Source organism: Hemitrygon akajei, chromosome 3, assembly GCF_048418815.1.
Source record: "Hemitrygon akajei chromosome 3, sHemAka1.3, whole genome shotgun sequence".
Lineage (NCBI taxonomy): Eukaryota > Metazoa > Chordata > Chondrichthyes > Myliobatiformes > Dasyatidae > Hemitrygon > Hemitrygon akajei.
The window spans coordinates 163657848-163681980 of record NC_133126.1 but is presented as its reverse complement, the minus strand read 5'-3'; the positions used below and the strand labels follow the sequence as shown (position 1 = coordinate 163681980).

The window sequence follows — 24133 nt, the reverse complement described above, 5'->3', positions numbered from 1 at the left end:
AAACTTCAGTTCAAGTTCAAGACTATTTTAACTGTCATTCAAACATAGATGAATACCCATGAATACAGCCAAATGGAACAGTGTTACTCCGGGGCCAAGGTGCAAAACACACACAGCACAAGGCACGTATATCACATATAAAGTAGCAGTAAGCATATAGTCACACAAAAAAACATAGCCCGAATCCAGGAGTGTTGTCGGCAAGAGCAAACCCGCAGCAGTCTGAGGACAAGCACAATCCAGCTCGTCTTCCACTGCGCAAACACTGGAGGGCAGCTCGGACACCTCTCTTCTTGGTGAGTCCGAGTCTGTGCTACAACTGAGATCATGCAGCTCTCTTGCCATCGGCCCCGCCAGTAGAACAGTGACCTCAGCACCAATATGCACTGTGAACATGATCAAAGTTGGATTTCTCTCTAGTGTCCGTTTAAATGCTCACAGAAATGTTGGGTGTGCCGGTCTTTTTGAGCCTGGCTACGACGAGTGCAAGGTGGTGATTGATTTATTTTTGTCTCTTAGATTGAGAACATACAGTCTGTTATCTCTCTTTCCTCCCTTTCCCTAATGCACTGAACTGAATTTCATAGGCTCCCCCCACCCACTCCACCCCAATTATCCTAGGCCTGAATGTGCTTCTTTTTTTTTAGTATGTTCCTATTTTCCAACACTGAATCAGAGCCTTTCTTACCTCCCTAGTATCCCCTCAACTTCATTCCCATTATGCTGTTGACTACTCAAACTCTCTTGAAGTCCCTCCATTGGCTGCTATTATTACTGCCTTACTTTGAATTCTACTGTCCTTAGCTCTCTCCTCAGAAAATGAACCCCTGCTCCCTCTGCCCTTACAACTCACCAAATTCCCAAACGTGTTGAGGCCTTCCTGGTTTCACCACACTCGTTCCCCAAACCCCCTCCTTAAATGGAATCAACTGTACTTCCATTCTTTATCAAAGTTATTAGATGATGGAAATAAAATTGCTTTTCATTCTACTCAATCTCACCAAACTCTTCTTCTGACCACAGCAATATTTTCCAAAGCCTCTCGCCGAGTGTCCAGATAGGTGGGATCACATCCATGTTTCTGTTCTCATTTCCCAATCACAATCTGTGAATCACCTGGCTACACTCACTTCTCTTCCCATGTCTAAACTGTTAACATAGAACACAGAAATTAACAGGGCATTATAGCCCCTTCGGCCCACAATATTGTGCCGACCTTGTAACCTACCCTAGAGGCTACCTAGAATTTCCCTAGCACATAGCCCTCTGATTTTTTAAGCTCTATGTACCTATCTAAGATGCTCTTAAAAGACCCTATTGTATCCGCTTTCACCACCGTCGCAGGCAGTGCATTCCACACACCCACCACTCTCTGTGTGAAAAACTTATCCCTGACATCCCCCAGCACCTATTTATAAGCACCTTAAAACTATGCCCCCTCATGTTAGCCATTTCAGCCCTGGGAAAAAGCCATTGGCTATCCACACGATCAACGCCCCTCATCGTCTTGTACACCTCTATCAGGACACCTCTCATTCTGTCACTCCAAGGAGAAAAGGCCAAGTACACTCAACCTACAGTATTCTCATAAGGTATGCTCCCCAGTCCAGGCAACATCCTTGTAAATCTCCTCTGCACTCTCTCTATACTATCCACATCCCTCCTGTAGTGAGGCGACCAGAACTGAACACAGTACTCCTAATGGGGTCTGACCAAGGTCTTGCATAGCTGTAACATTACCTCACGGCTCTTGAACTCAATCTCACGGTTGATGAATGCCAGCACACCATACGTCTTCTTAACCATACCGTCAACCCGCGCAGCAGCTTTGAGTGCTCTATCGACACGGACCCCAAGATCTCGCTGATCCTCTACACTGCCAAGAGTCTTACCATTTATATGATATTCTGTCTTCAAATTGTACCTATCAAAATGAACCACTTCACACTTATCTGGGTTGAATTCCATCTGCCACTTCTCAGCCCAGTCCTGCATCCTATTGATGTCCCGTTATAACCTCTGACAACCCTCCAGACTATCCACAACATGGCCAACCTTTGTGTCATCAGTAGTTAACTCTACTGTATTTTTTCTGTGACCAGCACTCATCCACCTTTCATTTCTCATTCACATACAGCCTCTCAGCAATAGCAAAACCATGATGATATTGTCCACACGAGGAAATCTGCAGATGCTGGAAATTCAAACAACACACACAAAATGCTGGTGGAATGCAGCAGGCCAAGCAGCATCTATAGGGAGAAGCACAGTCGTTGTTTCAGGCTGAGACCCTTCATCAGGACGTCAAGAAAAGATAGTAAGAGATTTGAAGTATTTCCTATAGATACTGCCTCGCCTGCTTCATTCCAACAGCATTTTGTTTATGATATTGTCCACTTAGGCAAACAACACACAACTTTAGACTGTTAAACTGTTGTGTGTTTCTTGACATAAAATGCAGCGTAAGCAGCATTGCCTTCCAACTAAATATTCTGAAGACTAAAACATTTGTTGTCACTCTCTGCTATAAATTTTATTCCCTCCCCAAGGTCTTCTTCTTTCTAGTCTGGAATTGAATAAAACTGTTTTCAACTTTAGTGCCATTTTTTACGCCAAACATGGAGCTTCAGGCCATAAATCTGCACTGGAAACCTCCACCCCCCCCCCCCCCCCCCGCCATAGCAACATCAGTTGACATCACCATGTACCTCAGCTTATCTGCTGTTGAAAGTCTCATCCATAACCTTGTTAATTCAAGACTTGACCACTATGAACTTCCTTGATTACCCTTCCCTTGTTCCAACTTCTGTAAAGAATCCGAATTAGATTTATTATCACTGATATATGTTGTGAAGTTGGTTGTTTTGCAGCAGCAATACATTGCAAGACATAAAAAATTACTGTAAGTTACAAAATGAGATAAGATAAATAAATAGTGTAAAAAAAAGGAATATAGTATTCATGGACTATTCAGAATGTTGATGGTGGAGGGGAAGATGCTGTTTCCAAATTGCTAGGTGTTGGTGTTCAGGCATCTATACCTCCTCCCTGATGGTGGTAATGAGAAGAGGGCATGTTCTTGATGGTGCCTGATGGATGATTGAGGTACCAGCTTTCGAAGATGGTGGGGAGGCTTCTGCCTGTGATGGCTCTGGCTGAATCTACAATCCTTTGCAGACTCTTTTGATCCTGTGCATTACAGCCTCCACACCAGGCAGTTTTGCATCCGGTTCAAATGTTCGCCACAGTTCATCTGCAGAAATCTGCTGGAGTGTCAGGTGACATAGCAAATCTCCTCAAACTCCGAATGATGCATAGCCACTGGCATGCCTTTCTTCATGATTTCATCTGTATGTTGGGCCTGGAACAGATACTTTGAGATGCCCAGTAACTTGAAACTGCTCATTGTTTTCACTGCTGACCACTTTAAGGAGGACTGGTGCGTATTTTCCTGAAATCCACCAACCAGTTCCTTGGTCTTGCTGATATTGAGTGCACGATTGTTGTTGCAACATCACTTAACCACCTGATCAACCTCACTCTTGTATGGTTCCTCAACACCATCTGAGACTCTGCCACCAACAGCGATGTCATCAGCAAATTTACCAATGGCCTTTGAGCTGTGACTAGCCACAGAGTCAATAGTGCAGAGAGAGTAGAGCGTCTTTAAGGTACACTTGTGTGGATTCTCAGCGAGGAGGATATGTCATTACCGATCTGCACTGACTGGTCTCCCAATGAGAAAGTCAAGGATCCAGTTGCATAGGGAGGTAAAGAAGTCCAGGTTTTGAAGCAGGTTGATTCATGCTGAGCGGTGCTGGTGTTGATAAGAGTCTTACAACATGGAAGCAGCTCCTTTGGCCCAGCTAGTACATACTGAACAAGATGCCCATCCTAGTTAGTCCCACACACCCATATCCTTTTCAACCTTTCCTGTCTGACTGTTCTTTTAAAAGTTGTTACTCTACCTACTTCCTCTGGCAGCTCACTCTATATACATACTGCCCTCTGTGTAGAAAATGTACCCCTTGGGGTCATCTTATGTCTTCATCTCTCGCCTTCAAAATAGGCCCTTAATTATCCAATCCTGCAAAAAAAAACCGAGTGCATTAATTTTATCAACGCCCCTCATATTTTCCACCACGAAAACCACTCATTCCCCTATGCTGCAAGGAAAAAAGACCTAGCCCACTCACACTCTTCCAATAACTCAGTCTTGGTAACATCCTCATAAATCTTTCCTGCATCCTTTCTAGTTTAATAATACCTTTCCTATAGCAAGGTGACCAAAACTCGTCAACACTCCAAGAAAAGACTCACTAGCATCCTGTACAACTGCAACATAATCTCCCAATTTATGTCTTCAGCACTCTGACTGACGAAGCCCAGTGTGCCAAACACCTTCATCATTTGTTTGTTGTGTATATTAATGATCTGGCTATGGGTGTATGTGACATAACTAGAATGTCTGTGGATTTTCCTTTTGCACTGGCACACCTCTTCCAATCTGCATGCAAACATGGAGGATAACTGCAGCTTGTACCTTCATGTTTATTGTCAATGTGTGTCATGAAGCAGCACCTCTAATTTTACAGATTTAAAGGGGGCCATGTTGTCCACAGCTCCATGATGCAATATTAAATGATCCGTGTTTCTGCAGAAATCACATCTGTCTCATTTTCACAGTGCTGAAGCCTTCTGTTTCCTTTCTGAATGGTGTGTTCCCCAGCTGTATTCCGAAGGTCATACACATTAGGAGCAGAAGTCAGTGATTCACCCCTCAAACCTACTCCACAATTCAATGCAATCATGGCCATTCTGATTATAATTTCAACTCTACACTCCACTGATTCTGGTGACCTTTCATTCCACTGCTAGTCTGTGTGTTTATTTTGTTGTCTGCCTGTCTACCTCTGCCTGAAAAATATTCAAAGACTAGGCTTCCACCGCCCTTTGAGGAAGAAATTTTCCAAGACTTACTGCTCTCTGGGAAAATATTTTGCCTCACTTCCAGTTTAAATAGGTGTCCCTAAACCCTGAATCTAGATTATCCACATCCATCCCAACAATAGCCATAAAGATCTTAATTGGGTCATAAAGATTAAATGCTTTAATCAAGGCATCACTTCCTCCTTTCAGCTCCAGCAGACACAAGTTTGCACTGTCCAGTTTCCTTCATACGACAATCCACCTATTCCAGCTATCAGCTGAATAAATCTCTGAAACTGCTTCCAATACAGTTTTATTCTCCCTCAAATAAGGAAACCAACACTGTTCACAATTCTTCAAACACGGTCAAGCTTTCTCTCAAAAGGTTTTCACATGTTTGCACCCTGTTTAATTCTGGGGAAAGAAAGCTCAATTGGTCTAAATCCTCGCGTTACAGGCCGATGTGCTCATGTATCACTGCACACAGACCATTTCATCTACATTCATATCTTCGTGTCTTCTAAGGGTCACCTCATGTCATCTCAACTTAACTTGGGTTTAATTATGCACGAGTGTAAAAAGCAGCTCCTTTCTCATGGACACAAGTAGTGCAACTATGCTTTGTATCAACTTTCAATCTGCAGCAGTTACAGTCAGCGCAGCGTTCCATTTTTAAATGGCCTCTTTGCAAAATTTCCAAAGCAATCATTCTGCTGGGTGAAGTAAAGTGCTCTAGACACGTTGCCATTAGGCAAAAGCATATACTGCTGTCACGGATGCATGCAATCATGCATCACACATTTCCAAGCCACCACCTTGATTTCATCAGAGAGGACTACAGTATAATAAAGGTTTGCTGTCTGCATTTCACAATCAGTGGGCACTATTCTCAGAGTAGTTCTGACAATATAATTGCAAGCTAAATTAATAGCTGTTCACATGGTTATAAGTTTGATTACCACTGGTGAACTGAACAGGATTCATGGGTAAATACTCCACACTAATGATGTTTAGTAGTTATATTAAGGAGTGGATTGAAACTCAAACAAACCTAATACACAGCTTCTTCTGAAGGTAATTTGTCCTTCTGGTGATGGATCCTATAATTCAGAGCAATTTTACCAGCAGGAAAGTGATAGCAAATTGCTGAGTGCCTCATATGAATTTGCTTGTGCACCTACAGAAAATCAACTAAGCATTCTGTTAATGCTGGTGTACCTGGTCTAGTGGGGGTGGATGTTCAATTTAGAAAAGAAAAACAAGTTATTTTTAGCGATTTTTCAAGGGGTAGTTAAAAGTGCAAAATAAAATGCAAAGGAAGACAAACAAACCCAAAAAATGCTTTTCTTTCATGAGGTCCTATCATCGAGGTCAGACTGCTGCCATTGGGAAGGAGGTAGCCCTAGGTGCCACATCACCAGCTTCAGGAAGAGTTTTCTACCATCAAGGTTCCTGAACTAGTGCGGATAACTTCACTCAGCTCAAGAACAAATTGATTCCACAACCTATGGACACACTTTCAATGTCTCTACAACTCATGTTCTCAGCATTATTTATTTATTATTGGACTGCACAGGTTGTCTTCTTTTGTGCATTGGTTGTTTGTCAGCCTTTGTGCGTAGTTTTCATTGATTCTATTGTATTGCTTTGTAAGTGCCTGCAAGAAGATAAATCTCAGGGTAGTATTTGGTGACAGGCTGATAATAAACTTACTTTGAACTTTGAGGATTGGTGACTGTTAAGTTTCACACAACAGTTGATGGTGCTGAATGAATGAAATCGAAGTGCATCAGGTTATGCTGATTTTAATTGATTGTATAGCCAAATGCAATGCAAATATCACCCATGAATTTATATCGTTCGCTCCGAATTAACATGAAACTGCGTATTTCAGTCACTTATTGGACCTGACAAATAGATATTTGTGAAGTCAAAAAAGGCCACATGCAGTGGCCGAAGCTGTTCCCTGCATTTTTCTTGGAGTGTCGTGTGGTGCAGATCATATCCTCTGTGCCTCAAGATGAACAAAACTTATGCAATAATTTCGCAGGCATCTCTTCAGCCACTGGAAGGCAGCTGAGGAGGACCTTGGTGATGACTCTTTGTAGCAAACAGGAGGGAAACTGTTCTGTAGCTATTCTAATCCGTAAATTTATTTTCTAGAAGCTGATCAAGAATGTGGCATCTCACAGGTCCTCTAACATTTTAGATATAAGAGAAGAAGCTGTGAATTTGGGATTGATGTTTCTCAGCAAGATTTAGAAGCTTCACAAGGATGACCTCTTCCCCCCCCCCCAAAGTTTAGAGATCAAAGTAAACTTATTATCAAAGTACATACTGTACATGTCACCATATAGTACTCTGAGATTAATTTTCTTGTGGGTATTCACAGAAAAATACAATGAAATGTAATAAAATGAATAAAAAATTGCACACAACAAGGCGAACAAACATCCCCCATCTTCTTAGGCAGGAATTCCAAATAGTAACAAACCTCTAGGTAAATGTTTTTCCTCAGTTCCCCACTAATTTTCTTACTCCTCATCTTAATTCCTCTAGTTTTAGACTTCTCAATTATGGGGGAAAGTGTGCATCAGTTCCCCACCCCCACCACCTTTGCTACTCTACAAAAAATGAACCCTGCACGCTCAGTCTCTCCTCCTATATGAAACTTTGCATCCCAGGCAACATCTTGGCAAATTTCTTCTCCACACCTAGTGCACTTGAGTCATTTTTTACAGTGTGATGTCCAGGATTCAGGTGGCACTGTAGTTTAGCAATCAGAGTAGTTCTTCACAGCGCCAGGAACTTGGTTCACTTCTACTGCGGTCTGTACGGAGCTCGTACAATCTCCCTATGACTGTGTGTGTTTCTGACGGGTGTTCCAGTTTCCTCCCACATTCCAAAAGCGTATGGATTAGCAAGTTAATTGGTTACATTTATGTAATTGGGTGACATGGGGTCTTTGGGCTGTAAGGTTCTGTTGCTGTGCTGTATCTCTAAAGTAAACACCTCAGAAAAGGACTGCACACAATATTTTGGTCAAATTAAAGCTTGAAAAAGTTATGCCACAAATACCATTCTATGCCCCAATAAATGAAGACCAGCATTCTGTGATCCTTTTTCACACCTGCTCTATCTGTACTACCACCATTAGGGAGATAATGTGCTTGTATACCTCTGTTCTCCAATACTCCCCGAGCCCTAGCATTCAGGGTGCACGTCCTACCTATACTAGACCTCCTAAAATGGATCACTTCACACCTTGTGGGATTAAATACCATTTGCATTGTTTCTTTCAATTTACCAGTTGATCAATGTCATCATAACCTACGACCGTCTTCCCCATTATCAGCAACGCTACATTGTTTTGTGTCATCCACAATGTCATCTCCACTTCAGTCACTGAACTGCAAAATACAGATGACATGTTTGGAGTCAGAGCCCCAAGCCATAATTAACCTGTTCACTGAAGCATCCAAGAGAACAAGCCTTACATCTGAGATCTACACAACAAATGTCCTCTACCAACCTGCCCTGCTGTACTACATTGTCCTTTGGCAATAAACTTTCATTGTAAATCCCTGGAAAATGTGGTCTGCTTTCCATATATCAAGAGTCACCTCTCCACAAAGGCAGGTATTGCTGATGGAATTGGTCATGACCTTTAGTGCACCTGCATGACATTTGGTTGCCAAAGGAAAAGGTTACTTGAAGATTAAGACTTCAAAGCTGGCACAGATGCTCACGGTTTACCTTATAGCCTGGGTCTCTGACATCTCATTCACACCTGGGTCATGAATTTCCTGTAGGAAATCACTCAAGAGATGGACGAGCCATGTCATTCATATGCCCCTTGGAGCCAACATGTCCAGACTTCTGAAACAGATGCCTGTCCTAACCTCTGTCACAGCAAGAGATTCCATTGTGCTCAGCTGAAAGCAATCAAGGAAGTTCTCAAAGTGTCCCTGAGAAAAGGGCTTCATACCCACCAACTTTTGGGATCTGTAGCCCATACATTTTCAGAATGGAGGTCATGCATTTGGGATAACATTGAGAACTACAAGTTCATTTCTCAGCCAACATACAGTGCCTATATATTCACTCCCCCCCCCCCCCCCGGAAGTTTTCATTTCTATTGTTTTACAACATTGAATCACAGTGTTTGGCTTTTTTGACACTGATCAACAGAAGAAAACTCTTGTGTCAAAGTGAAACAAATTGGTCTAAGTTTATTACAATTATTAAATCACAAAATAATTGATTGACTGATTACTCACCCCCTTCAAGTTAGTATTTAGTAGATACACCTTTGGCAACAAATATAATCTTGAGTCTGTGTGGATAGGTCTCTATCAGCTTTGCACATTTGGATGCTCAATTTTTCCCCATTCTTCTTTACAAAACTGCTTAAGCTCTGTCAGATTGCTTGGGGATTGTGAGTGAACAGCCCTTTTCAAGTCCAGCCACAAACTCTCAATTGGATTGAGGTCTGGACTCTGACTTGGCTACTTCAGGATATTGACTTTGTTCTTTTTCAGCCATTCAGCATTGGCTTTATGCTTGGGGTCATTGTCTTGCTGGAAAACAGATCTTCTCCCAAGTTGCAGTTCTTTTCATCCAGGATTTCCCTGAATTTTGCTGCATTCATTTTACCCTCTACCTTCACAAGCCTTCCAGGGCCTGCTGCAGTGAAGCATCCCCACAGCCTGATGCAGCCACCACCATGCTTCACAGTAGGGATGATGTGTGGTGTTTGGATTATGCCAAACATAGCATGTAGTCTGATGGCCAAAAAGCTCAATTTTGGTTTCATCAGACCACAGAACCTTCTTCCAGCTGACTTCAGAGTCCCCCACATGCCTTCTGGCAAACTCTAGCTGAGATTTCATGACAGTTTTTTTTCCATCAGTGGCTTTCTCTTTGCCACTCTCCCATAAAACGGTGACTGGTGAAGCACCCGGGCAAACAGTTGTTTCTACGCAGTCTCTCCCATCTCAGCGACTGAAGTTTGTAACTCCTCCAGAGTTGTCATCGGTCTCTTGGAGGCCTCCCTCACTAATCCCCTCCTTGCACGGTCACTCCGTTTTTGAGGACAGCCTGCTCTAGGCAGATTTACAGCTGTGTCATGTTCTTTCCATTTCTTGATGATAGACTTAACTGTACTCCAAGGGATATTCAGTGACTCGGAAATTTTCTTGTATCCATTTTCACTTGTGCTTTTTAATAATCTTTTTGCAGAGATGTCTGGAGTGTTTTTTTTGTACTCATGGTGTAGTTTTTGCCAGGATACTGACTCACCAGCAGTTGGACCTTCCAGATAAGGGTGTATTTTTACTACAATCAGTCGAAACACCTGGACTGCACACAGGTGATCTTTGTTCAACTAATTACGTGACTTCCAAAACTGGCTGTATTTGTGATGATTTGGTGTGTCATACCTCCTTACCCTGTACCTACCATCCACACCTCCATATCCCAAATGTTATCATCCTGATCTTCACTTCCCCCAGCCCTCACCTTCCACCAATTCCCCAGTCATCATGGGCTCAACTTCACTACTGAGCAGGTGAGAAGGGATCTGGGGAAACTCGGACACGGCAAAGCATTGGGACCGGATGGTGTGAACCCCGAGGTCCTGAAGGAGTGTGCCGAGCAGCTGTGTGGAGTTCTCCAGCACACTTTCACTCACAGTCTCTGCCTGGAAAGGATCCTGTATAGTCCCAGTACCCAAGAAGGGCCAACCAAAAATCTTGAATGACTACCGTCCAGTGGCCTTGACCTCACACATCATATATACCCTAGAGAGGCTGGTCCTGGCTCACCTCCAACCCCTGGTCAGATCAGTCCTCGATCCTTTGTAGTTGTGCTCCACATTGGAGTCAATAATGCTGTCATCTTCCTGCTGAGCAGAACCTACTCCCACTTGGATAAGCAGGACAGCACTGTGAGGATCATGTTTTTTGATTTTGCCTTCAATACCATGCAGCCCTCATTGCTGGGGAAAAGTTCCATTCAATGCAGGTTGGCACTTCCATTGTATCCTGGTTAATGGGTTACCTGACTGGCAGAGCACAGTTTGTGTGGCTTCAGAGCTGTGTGTCAGACATGGCTACATGCAGCACTGGGGCCCCACAGGGGACTGTACTGGCTCCCTTCCTGTTTACCCTGTATACCTCAGACTTTAGATACAACACTGAGTCATGTCATCTGCACAAATTCTCTGATAACTCAGCAATAGTTGGGTGTATAGAGGGAGGACAAGAGGATGAATACAGGACCCTGGGGGAGTACTTTGTTAAATAGTGCAAGCTGAATCATCTGTGGCTCAACATCTGTATGACAAAGGAGATGGTGCTGGACTTTAGTCTTAGGAAGAGTAAGCCTGCACTGCTCCCTGTTACTATTGATGGTGAGGATGTGGTGAGGACCTACAAGTATCTGGAGGTGAACCTGGACGACACACGAGTGGAGAACCAACACAGAGGCTGTGTAAAAGAAGAATCCCCTCTACCTTCTGTGGAGACTGAGTTGTTTTGGAGTATGCAGGCCTCTCCTTCATTTGTTCTGCCAGTCTGTTGTCGCCAGTACAATCTTCTATGTGGTGGTGTGCTGGGGCAAAGACATCAACATGGGTGATGCCAACAGGCTCAATAAACTGATTAGAAAGTCTGACTCTGTTATTGGAGTCAAACTGGTGCTGAAGGCTGTGGTAGAACAAAGACCCTCTGGAAAATCCTGCCAATTCTGGACAATGTTTCTCACCCTCCGTATGCCATCTCCGCTGAACAGAGGAGCATTTTTAATAATAGACTGACAACTGTGCTGTTCCAAAGAGCACTACATGAGGTCATTCTGACTCTTGGCCATTAGGCTCTATAATGAGTCAACCTATATACCTCCCCTCCTGTTACAGTTTGAGGTAACTTACTTTTTATTTTTTCTTACTTTTCTTCTAATATTTGTATATCTGCAGTTGTAATGCTACTGAGACACTAATTTCCTTTGTGAACAATAAGGTATCTATCTACCTATATTAAAGGGGTGAATACTTATGCAATCAATTATTTTGTGTTATATATTTGTAATTAATTTAGATCTCTTGGTGGAGATCTGTTTTCACTTTATCAGGAGTCTTTTTCCATTGATCAGTATCAAAAGAAACCAAATTAAATCCACTGTGATTCAATGTTGTATAACAATAAAACATGAAAACTTCCGGGGGGGGGGGGGGGTGAATACTTTTTTATAGACACTGTAAATAGTGGAAGGAACATCTCCTAATCTACACATCAAGCACTTTCTGTCCTACACATGTCCAAGGTAGAGGGGCCTCAGAATATGAAAATGTGAGAATAGAAGCAAGTTGTTCTTGCCCTGGGAGCATTTTGAAATAGCATAATACTTCATGAACAAGGTTTCTTTCAACCCGAGCTTTTACAAACAAAGTGCACATTTTCAGAAGCTTAGATTTAACAAAGGCCACAATATCTTCTCTCCACAAAAGGACCCTCATTGTTCCATTGAAGGTGATTGACCTGAAATGTTAATTCAATTTTTCATTGCACAGAGTCTGGCTGGCCTGCTGATCTTCCTCAATATTTTCCATTTTTGGTTCTGTACAGCTAAATTTGGGTTTTCAATTTGTTTACCTGGAGGAAAGCAGAACTTTAACTGCGCTCGACTTCACTCACAGAATTGGACTAATAGACTCTCCCTCAGTGTAGCAATGCACAATACTCAAACTCAGGTAGAAGGAAAGATTGACCCATTGAGAACTGTGCCAAACACTGTAAGGGCAGAAAGAGATTTCATAGGATAAAAAAGCTCAGTTACAGGAACGGACGGGGGCCACTGCATGTCCAAGTGCTGTGGGATACCTTTGTACTGTAAAGGTAAGGATAGCTCAGTTACGTAGTATGGAAACCATTCCAGCAAACTGTGAAGGATTATGGGACAAGCTATCTGTCACAGTAGCTTTTAAACACACCCCTTAATGATAATCAAAGGAAGAAAAAAAATCTGAGCACTTACATTACTATTAGAGGACTAACTTCAAATATTGCTTCAGCTGACTTGCACAGACTTCTGGTCCAGCACAACTATAAAAAGTTCAAACTTCAAGGCAAATTTATTATCAAAGCATATATATGTCACCATATACAACCCTGAGATTCGTTTTCTTGCAGTAAATCCAAGAAACACAATAGAATCAATGAAAGACCACACCCAACAGGACAGACAACTAATGAGCAAAGGACAACAAACTGTAAATACAAAAGAGAATTAAAAAATAATAAAATAAGCAATAAACATTGAGAATATGAGATGAAGAGTCTTTGAAAGTGAATCCATCGATTCTGGGAACACTTTAATGATGGGGTGAGGGGGCTGACTGAAGTTGAGCGAAGTTATCCCCATTGGTTCAAGAGCCTGATGGTTGAGGGTAATAACTGTTCCTGAACCCGGTGGTGTGGGTCCTGAGGCTCCTGTACCTTTTTCCTGATGGCAGCAGTGAGAAGACAGCATGGCCTGGCTGGTGATGGATGCTGCTTTCCTGCGACAGTGCTCCATGTAGATGTGTTCAAATGCTTTACGCATGATGGACTGGGCCGTATCCACTACTTTTTATAGGAGTTTCCAGTCAGGGGCATTGGTGCTTCCATACCATGCTGCAATGTAAACAGTCAATATACTCTCCACTACACATCTGTAGAAGTTTGTCAAAGTTTTAGATATCATGCTGAATCTTTGCAAACTTCTAATGAATTAAAGATGTTGCTATGCTTTCTTTGTAATTGCACTTGCATGCTGAGCCCAGGATAGATCCTCTGAAATTATAACACCGAGGAATTTAAAGTTGCCCCCTCCGATGAGGGCTGGCTCACGGACCTCTGTTTTCTTCCTCTTGAAATCAATAATCAGCTCCTTGGTCTTGCTGAGATTGAGCAAGAGGTTGTTGTTGTGGCACCACTCAGCCAGATTCTATATTGATACGGCCAATGGCAGTGGTGTGATCAGCAAAGTTAAATATGGCATTGGAGTTGTGCTTAGCCTCTCAATCAGGTGAGTAGAGCAGGGGGCTAAGCACACAACCTTGTGGTGCACCTGTGATGATGGAAATTGTGGAGGAGATGTTGCTGCCAATCCAAACCGACTGGGGTCTGCAAGTGAGGAAATCCAGGATCCAATTGCACAAGGAGGTATTGAGGCCCAAGTTGTGAAGCTTATTGATTAGTTTTGAGGGGATGATAGTATTGAATGCCGAGCTGTAGTCAATAAAAAACATCCTGATGTATGCATCTTTGCTGCCAGGTGTTTCCGGGTTGAGTGAAGAGCCACTGATTTGGCATCTGCTATTGGCCTGTTGGTCCAGTAGGCAAATTGGAGCAGATCCAAGTTGCTTCTCAGGCAGAAGTTGATATGTTTCATCACCAACCTCTCAAAACACTTTATCACTGTGGATGTAAGTGCTACCAGACAATAGTTATTGAGGCAGGTTATCACATTCTGAGGCACCAGTATAACTGAAGCCTGCTTGAAGTAGGTGGGTACCTCTGACTATTGAAGTGAGAGGCTAATGATTTCAATGAACACTCCAGCCAAATGACCAGCACCGGCCTTTCGTACTTGGCCAGGTACCCCATCCAGATGCTTTCTGTGGGTTCACCCTCCAGAAGGATGCTCTCACATCCGCCTCAGAGACTGAATTCACAGGATCATTGGGGGCTGTGGGAGTTTACAATGGTTCCACTTTGTTTTAACGGTCAAAGTGAGCTCAACGTCACCAGCTTATGCACTCATTTCATAGCAGCCAAGTAGTCCGTATGGTGCAAAGCCCTCAAGTTCATGCCACCACATAGACACTCCTGCATGATCAAACCTGGAGACCCCTAAGGTCAGTGTAGATATCCCAGAATGCCACAAACGGCACTCAAAAGTGTGCGTGCAATCAGTAGACAACAGCGTCTTATCAGTCCTATCATTCTGCAGCTGTCAGAATTAGTTAGCATCCATTTTATAAAATTCTATTCTTTAATTCATCGAGTAATTGCTTCCTCCTTTCCTGCAGCTGTTGGCTCCTTGCTGGCTGCACTTCTGTTGGTACCAGGCATGTACAAGTACCTCAACTAATTGTCCATCGATCCTTCATGAACCTTGACAGAGAGTGATGGCAGATTATAAAACTATAACTGTGCTTAATTCTGTGCTAACCAATATCCACACACATATTGCCAATCTAACACACTGAATAATTATCAGGGTTAATGACCCATGAACAGCAAAGCAAATTGTGCAGTGCCTGCTGCCATCCTAATTAGAAACAGCTAACTCAATGTCAAAAAAATTAATAACAAATACTGCAGTACTTCAGGGTGGCAAAGACAACCAAACACGAAACATAGTGAGGGTAACGTGTGGCCTGGGTAGTACAGGTTTGAGTAGAGTTCTGGGAAGTGAATTTGGAAGGAGCCATGACATAGGTTGAATTGTAGGAGTGAGACAGCTAAAGAGTCTGCTGCAGAATATGAGGTGATGGGGATGGAAGGTAAAGGAGGTTGGGTGGAGGAGCATGGAGTCAACTTCTCCACCAGCAGAGGATATGTGATGGAACTGATGTGAAACTCCACCTCCACCACCCCAACCTCCTTTACATCCTCTTCCTGACACCTTACGTTTAGCAGCAAACCCTTCTGCTATTTCAGCCTCACACTTTATAAACAATGCCACAACTCATTCCAAATTCACTTCCCAAACACTGCTCAAAAAGGATATTTCCTAACCATATTGGTTCTATTACATACCCTCAGAAGCAACTTGTCAAGATTAAGGCTTTGGATAACACATACAAAATGCTGGAACAACACAGCAGATCAGGCAGCATCAACGGAAAGGAATAATCAGTTGGCGTTTTGAGCCGACAGCCTTCGTCAGGGCACCTTCATCATATCTTGATGAAGGGCCTTGTCCGAAACATTGACTGTTTATTCCTTTGCATAGATGCTGCCTGACGTTCTAAGTTGCTCCAGCATTTCGTATGTGCTACTTCTGATTTCCTGCATCTGAATAACATCTTATGTTGAAGGCTTCGGAGCTGATGCACTGGCAAAATGAATGAATATTGCAGAGCAGGTGGGCTTCAGGTGTAGGAACCTTCATGAATCGCAAAGCTTATTGAATGGAACTCTTGAAGGTTGGCACAAAAACTAATGGAGTAATAAATATGATTAACTAGCAGTAGTGAACCTAGAAAACAAAAGAACTCCAGGAAGTGCTATGAAGATGCAAACGAGCTGGTTTGATGGTACAGGGCATATTAGGGTCATAGAAGTACCTGCCTGGATCAGCTTGTGAAACCTTGAAGAGTGGTGGCAGGGGGACCCTTTTGTGGAAGCTATATTTGATACTTGTTTCTGGTTATGCTATTGGATGCACAATGGTTCAGAAGCCAGTGATAGAGAGAGCTGTTAATGCATGTTATCAACATTGATTAAAAACAAAACACATGCAAAGGAGGAGGATGGGAACTGCGAAGATAGAAGAGTACAGAAATTGGAAGTAAATTAAGTGTAGATGCCATAAATCTTAAATATAGAATAATATTGGAAATATTCAGCAAGTCAGGCAATGGAAAATTGAAAAGGGATAATATTTTAAATTGAAGATTCCAAAGCTGTTAAAGAGTCTTCAGCACAAAACTTTCCACAAATGCTGCTGACTATTTCCAGCAATTTCTGCTTTATTATCAGGGCTGACCATGAGCCTGGGTTAGACCTGAGGTGAACTTGGAATTGTCAAGCAGTGAGGTGGGAAACCGTTACAGAAGATGTATTGGCTTTCTTGGAAAAATGGGCATTAAAGCAGACTGGGGTAATGGACACAACTTGGAATTTCCTGGCTTTTAAGGTTGGGTACAGTTTTTAACAGTTTTAACAACAGTGATATTTTAACAACAAAAAAGACTTTTTTTTGACATACAGTATGTGTATAAACTGAAGATATTGCCTTCAGTCAATATATCTCAGAGATGCTTATTTTGATTGAATTTTAATATTTAATATTAAATGTTATTAAGTCTATGGGCAGAGTAGTAAAATTATCATGATGCAACATTTCATTGACTATGTCTGGGAGAAATATTAATTTGAAAGTGCGGCAGAAAGACCAATTTATTGGCTAATTGTTCTCCTTTATTTCTGAAAGTACTTTTTTAAGCTTACAGAAAGTATACAGCTTTTAACCTCGAATTCTATCCTTAATAGAGTTCATCAACTGTGTCGCAGCAAAATCAGAGAAAGCCCATGGCAGCAAGCCTTTCATTGTGTGGTTTGAATATGACATTAGGCATTAACCCAGTACTTCTGGAACCTGCCAACTTCAAGGAGCGGTGCCTTGGGAAGACAGCGTCCATCATTAAGGATCCTCACCACCCAGGACATGCCCTCCTACACCAACTTTTTGTGAACATTCATGGCTTCAGATAACTTAAAGGTGAAATGGGTAAACTTTAAAGAGGGATAAACGATAGCTTTCTGAAGTGAAAAACAGGCAGGGGCAGGAGAAAACAAAATATGGCTGAAGGTTTGAGAATGTATGAGATAAATTATCACAAGGTACAACTATGTACAACAATTATCCAGAGCAGGGGTTCCCAACCTTTTTTATGCCATGGACCCTTACCGTTAACCGAGGGGTCCGTGGACCCCAGGTTGGGAACCCATGCTCTGTAGGTTAGGCAATGTCAATGTGGCAGAACCTGCTAAACGTACTGCTGACACCTTGCTGGATTTTGACCATTTTGGCACACGGTTCTAATGCAGCTCTACTAAACTGAATACTATGCAGAATATTGGAAGCATCAGCATTAACATTAACATTAACATTAACATCAATGATTAACATCATTGAACATGACAAAAACATGCCAGAAGTTCAATCAGGTCTGATCTGTCAGCTGCACCAAATTGCTCTCTTTCTGATGTAAGTGATGGTCCCTATCGTACCACGCACATAATCTGACCAGATTCCTGAGACGCTTTTCTTCTTTCAAATATTTCAGATGGGAATCATTGCTTTTAAGGCAGACAACTGCTTCAGGCCTTGTGGAATTGTACACGAGGAAAAGTGAGCAGAGATCTGATAAAATAAATTTCCACTCATTGTTTTCCCAGACAAAAAAGGTCCATTTGGAAAACTGAGTCAGTATCTGTTACAACAATGAAAAGTGGGCTACCACAGAGATGCTTTTTCAGGAGAAAAGACCAATCAGAAAGCACTCAAGTACTCAAAGACTCTCGTGTGAATTAATGTGTATTTGAGAAACACAAAAATCTGTACATTGTCCCAATAACACCCACTGTCACTATTCAGTAAAACTGATGTTCACTCAGTAAGGCACCAATTTGAAGTGGCAGAAAATGTGATACTTAATAGATCACCGAAGGTTTGAAAGCTGAATCCACTACCTGCCAAATGATTTTACTTAAGACTCAAAGTGAACAAATGATGCAATCTACCCTGAGAGGTTTGTTGGAAGTTATATGTATAATATTTATTTTGAAGAGCTGCTAGGATAAAGATAATTGCTAAATTTTTTAAAAGGTAATTTTGGTCTCTTTATTGCTTTATGTTCTTGTAGGCGATGAGAACAAAATTACCAAAAGATTTCCGTGCAAATTTGTTTAAAAGGAATAGTTACGATTAACAGCATGCTGTGCATTATTTTTGTAATTTAATTTTGTAAAGATTATAAGCTGGAATTTACTAATCTATCATAAGTATTTCTTAAAATGGAGACTCATGCCAGTTGTCGTACAACCTTCTGAGCAGAATTTTCACACACGGATCTTTTACAAAGACCTGGGTGCTTAAGAAGTACCCGTTTTAATTTGCTCCAATGCAGAAAATACTCAGCTTGACTATCTTCCCCTCTGTAACTCTTAAAGGGGCAGTGATGCAGTGGTGGAAAGTCTGTTGATGGCTACATTACGGTCTGGTTTGGGAACACCAATGCCGCTGAGTGGAAAATCCTACAAAAGGTAGTGGACTTGGCTCAGTACATCATGGGTAAAGCCCTCACTAGCATTGAGCACATCTACACGAAACACTGCCGTAGAAAAGCAGCATCCATCATCAAAGCTCCTCACCATCCAGGCCATGCTCTTTTCTCATTGCTGCCATCAGGACTCACACCACCAGGTTCAAGAACAGTTATTATCCCTCAACTATCAGGCTCTTGCTCTTGAGTAAAAGGGGGTAATGACACTCATTCTATTTCTGGTGTTCCACGACAATGGTCTCACTTTAAGGACTCTTTAACTTGTTATTCCATGCTCGTTACTTATTGCTATTTATATTTTCATTTGCACAGCTTGTTGTTCATTGATCCTGTTTACAGTTACTGTTCTATAGGTTTGCTAAGTATGCCCACAGGGAGCAGAATCTCAGGGTTAAATGTGGTAATGTGCATGTACTCTGATAATAAATTTTACTTTGAACCTTTTTGATCATAGGACCATTATCGATGAAAGTTATGGTGAAGACTGTGGAGCACTTACAGCAGCTTCACACACAGGAATGGGTTTCAGTTTCACATACACACAAGACAGGTTGACCAGCATAGAAGATGTAGTTGCCTAGAGAGTCCAGAAAGTCATCAAATACAAAAGCAAGAGATCAATATCCACAATAATAATAAGATGCTTAATTAACCCAGGTCTGGTCAAGATTGAATTACTCAATTGCCCACTCTCTCATAAATAGTATGCTTTGTTGTCACAGCTCTTCAGCCATAGAAGATGGTACCACACATGGTACACACTCTTCCCTCATTGTGGGCATAGCTGCTCCAATCACTAATCAGAGAGTGAGTGAGGATTTACTGATGATGACAGTGTATACATTCCTATTCCAGCAAGTTTACCTTGTCTTTTCCTTTTTTCCTCTGGCCCTTAGTCAAGATGAAGATCCAGCAGGATCAACAACAATCCTTCCAAAATATGTTCAAGCACTCATCTACACTTTCTGCATAGTTTCCAACTGCAGTGCTCAGTTTGTAATCTCTTCTCCACATTAACTTCCTCCACAATAACTGCAGTTAATTAATTATAATTTTTTAGCGTTGGCATCCTGTTACTCCTGCTACTAAGACCTTTCCTTTCTTGTACTGGATCCATATATGGTGCTAATTGCAAATCTGTAAATCAGTTTCAAAAGGGAGATCCTAATCAGATGTTGCAGAGAGCTTGATAACACCCATTTTCCAAGTACCAGGTATTAAATATATAGAGATGCTAGATTCCAATCATATTGATAGTCTATTGCATAAACAATTCACTCAACACAATAAAAAATGTATGAAAAATTAACATTTGTAATTTTCAAATTTTCCAGCAAACTAGTTCAGTAAAGATCTGAAGCTTGAGTATCATCGAAGACCATAACTAAAGTAGCCACCAGATTACAGTTCTCCTTTTATTCTGAAACATCAACTGCACATTTATATCATAAAGTCCAGTAATCCTTCATTTAATCCCAATATTGCTGGCTAACAAAATTTTGTATTGATAAATTGCATTACAGGGCATGCTCCACACTGCTTATAGCCCCTCAGTAACCTCTTCAAGGGCAAGTCTAGTCAGAGCATGCCAAGAGGTGCTTCATCTAACTGGGCATCACAGTCACAAACTATTTTGTCCGTTTGCCGCATAATAAAACAGGGATTATTGAAAGAGGCAGGAGTTGGGAACCAAGCTGTGATTTTTTCCCCCTCTGGCTTTGCAATGCTCAGTTCATTCTCAGTATTGGGAGTATCATCCTTGTTATGACTGGCTAACCCAGCACAAACCTGGAATCAAACTCAAACCGTTCTGAATTATTTTGAACCACTAACCAGGCCACATATTGAACCAGCGGAGATCACACAGTTGCTTCAATGCTCTGTTGCTAATGACTTGTTTAATATTAAGTTTCTTTGTTAACTTTTTTTCCCTCAATTTAATTTGCTTTGGTATTATAGTTCCAGTTAGTCTATTTATATATCTAAAGAGCATTCATTAATAATATGTTACCAATAACAGTAATGTTGAGGTACTTTATCATGACAGACATTCATAGATGCAAACTTCTAAAAGGGATCACTGGTGCACAGTGGTGCAATAGTCAGTGCTTATGGCTTACAATGACCTGGTTTCAGACCAGAGTTCTGTGTGGAGATTGTATGGTCTCCGTGGTAACATGGATTTTCTTCATGTACTCTGATTTCCTTTCACATGCTATTAGGTTAACTGGCTACTGATTATTACCAATTATTACAGGTATGTAGGAGAAAAATTCAAACGGGAGCTAGAAAATAATGCGAAGGGCCACAAAAAAATAAAGAGTAGAATTGATGGGACTTGTTTTACTGGGGAGTCGGCGTGACTCATTGGGCCAAATAGTCGTCTTCTTTGTCATCATTCAATTGGAATAAATAACAATTTGATCAATAATTTGCAATATTCTACCACCTGAAGTTCTAAAAATAAAGTCATGAAAAGAATATTTCAATTGCAAGGCTGTCAGATATCAAATAAATTATCAACAACACAAATAAGTTGCAAAAGGGAAAGAGACTGCAGTGAGGGTAAGAGGAATGACAGGCATCAGCAGAAATGAGTAAAGGATTCATGATCTTGGAAAATCAAAAGAGAAAATGCACATATTGAATTAATCAAACTGTGAAAAAACATTGAGACAACTTGAAAAATATGTTGCAATATGATTTAAACTGGATGATCAATGACAAAGGAGATACAGCAATAGGAGGTGGAATACAACAGTAGAGCAAATTATAGGCAAATATAAGACAGAGTCATTGTCACTGATCATAAGACTATAAGATATTGCAGCAGAATTAGGCCATTCAGCCCACTGAGTCTGCTCTGCCATTTGATCATGGCTGATCCATTTCTCTCTGAACCCCATTCCCCCACCTTCTCCCTGTAACCTTTCACACCCTGATGAATCAAGAGTCTATCAACCTCTTCCTTAAATACACATTGACCTGACCTCCAAAGCTATCTGTGGCAACAAATTCCACAAATTCACCACCCTCTGGTTAAAGAAGTTCCTCCTCATCTCCATTCAAAATGGATATTCCTCTATTTGGTGGCTGTGCCCTCTGGTCCTAATCTCCCCCGCATAAGAAACATCCTCTCCACATCCATTCTATCAAAGGCTTTCAACATCCGATAGGTTCAATAAGGTCACCCCTCATTCTTCCGAATTCCAGCAAATACCGTCGCAGAACCACCAAATGTTGCTCATATGTTAAGCTTTTCGATCCCGGAATCCTTTTCATGAACCTCCTTTGAACTCTCTCCAATGAAAGCACTTCCTTTCTTAGATAAGAGGCCCAAACCTGCTCACATTACTCCAAGTGAGGCATTGACAGTGCCTTTAAAAGCCTCAGTATTACATCCTTGTTTTTATGTTCTAGTCCTCTCAAATAAATGCTAACATTGCATTTGCCTTCCTCACCACCAACTCAACCTGCAATTAATCTTCAGGGAATCCTGCATGAAGACACCCAAGTCCCATTGCACCTCAGATTTTTGATCCTAAGATATGTGTATGTGGGTAATAAAAGCAGGTCATAGTGGCAAAACCTCCAATGATCATTGAAAAGATATGAAAAATAGAACGTTAGAAGCATAAACACACATTTGCTCTGTCACATAAAGGACATGTACGCAATCCAAAAAAGGCAGATTTAAGCTTTTTCATGCAACTCTGTTCATGAAGCAAAAAAGTGACTGTCAGCTATAGTTGAATCACCAGTGCTCACTTGGTTTCATCAGTTCTCTTTGCACCTTTGTTCAAACATGATTTTATTACTCAGTTTACAAGACAGAACAAAAAAAGCACTGCTGCAAGAACTCAGCGTATGGAGGGAATTGTCAATGTTTTGATCAAGACCCTGAATCCCTTTGTTCTGATGCAGGGCCTCAGCTTGAAATGTGGACATTTCCATTCTTTCCATAGATGCCGCTTCACCTGTTGGGTTCTTCCTTCTTCCAGCAGTTTGTTTTTTGCACTAGACTACAGTACCTTCAGTCTCTGGTGTCTCCAGTTCATGAATTGGGTTTTGCCTCAAAATATACTAAAGAGGAATCTAGCTCTAATATTAAATGCTGGCAAGGCTCTCAGTTCTTCCAACCATGATACAAAGTTGGCATCTCCTTTACATCCTTCCAAGTGCCTTCACTCCACCTTTCAAAATCAGAATATCTGTTCTGGTGATCCTTGTGTAGCATTTGAAAACAGTGAGGTCAGGGTGCCAGCCATCAATTAACCTGCCAGCACATTTCTTATAATCTACAATGAAAATATCAACTCTTTAAAGCTTTAACATCCTTGATGTAACCAATCCCTTTCAAGATGAGTAACTGATCAAACTACTCACTCAAGGTGGCCCCAACCGAGCTCAGGAAGGTATGGAAGCTTCTTGATGCGAATAATGCTGTCATAGACGGAGGGCTGCAGGCTTTGGGAAACAGCGTTGGCCAGGATGACTGCTATCATAACTGGCAGAATGTGGGAGATCTGACCCGTGAGCTCGAAAACAATGACCGAGGTGGAAATTGTGTGGGTCACTGCACCGGACAAAGCTGCCGCACCTGGGGAGAGAAATCGGTGAATGAAGCACCTGACTGGTGAACCTGGCATACACTGAATTTATTTATTCTTCTGTTGTGGCCAAAAATAATTATTGTAGACAGAAAAAGTCGTACCTACAACAGCGTATCCACCTGGCACAATACGATAAGTACTACCATCTGCATGGATACCATCAGGAAACCAGGCTGCCATGCTCTCTCCAACAAGGCGACCAAATGCAGCTCCTGAAAAAGAAGCCAAGACTTGTAGCTTGAAGCAAATAAAACAGTCATACTTCACTATGTATACAAAAATATCCATTTGTTCATATACAGCATGGAAGGAAGATTTGCCTCTTCTGTATGCACCAAAATTTTCAACACTTTTTGAATGCAATTACTGTGCAATGCAATCAGATGGCAGCAAGTCAATGGTTCCTATTTAATTAGTCCATTAAATTTCTGAATTAAAAATCTTGCTTTTACGGATCCAAAGTAAAAAGCACAAAGTATTCCTTTACATTCACAGTAATCATATCTAAATTAAAATGGTAGCATAATAATAA

General features: G+C 41.5%; 1 protein-coding gene across 4 annotated transcripts in view; it reads right to left on the bottom strand.

Annotated features, from left to right (window-relative positions):
• Positions 1 to 24133, bottom strand: part of clcn2c (chloride channel 2c) — a 510268-nt gene that overhangs the window by 122902 nt on the left and 363233 nt on the right. For all 4 annotated transcript variants that reach the window (XM_073041207.1, XM_073041210.1, XM_073041208.1 and 1 more), the window contains exons 14-15: positions 23703 to 23813; positions 23375 to 23588 (exon numbers count right to left, since the gene is read on the bottom strand). In XM_073041207.1, coding sequence (XP_072897308.1) covers positions 23375 to 23588; positions 23703 to 23813 — 325 coding nt within the window. The remainder of the gene's footprint in view (positions 1 to 23374; positions 23589 to 23702; positions 23814 to 24133) is intronic.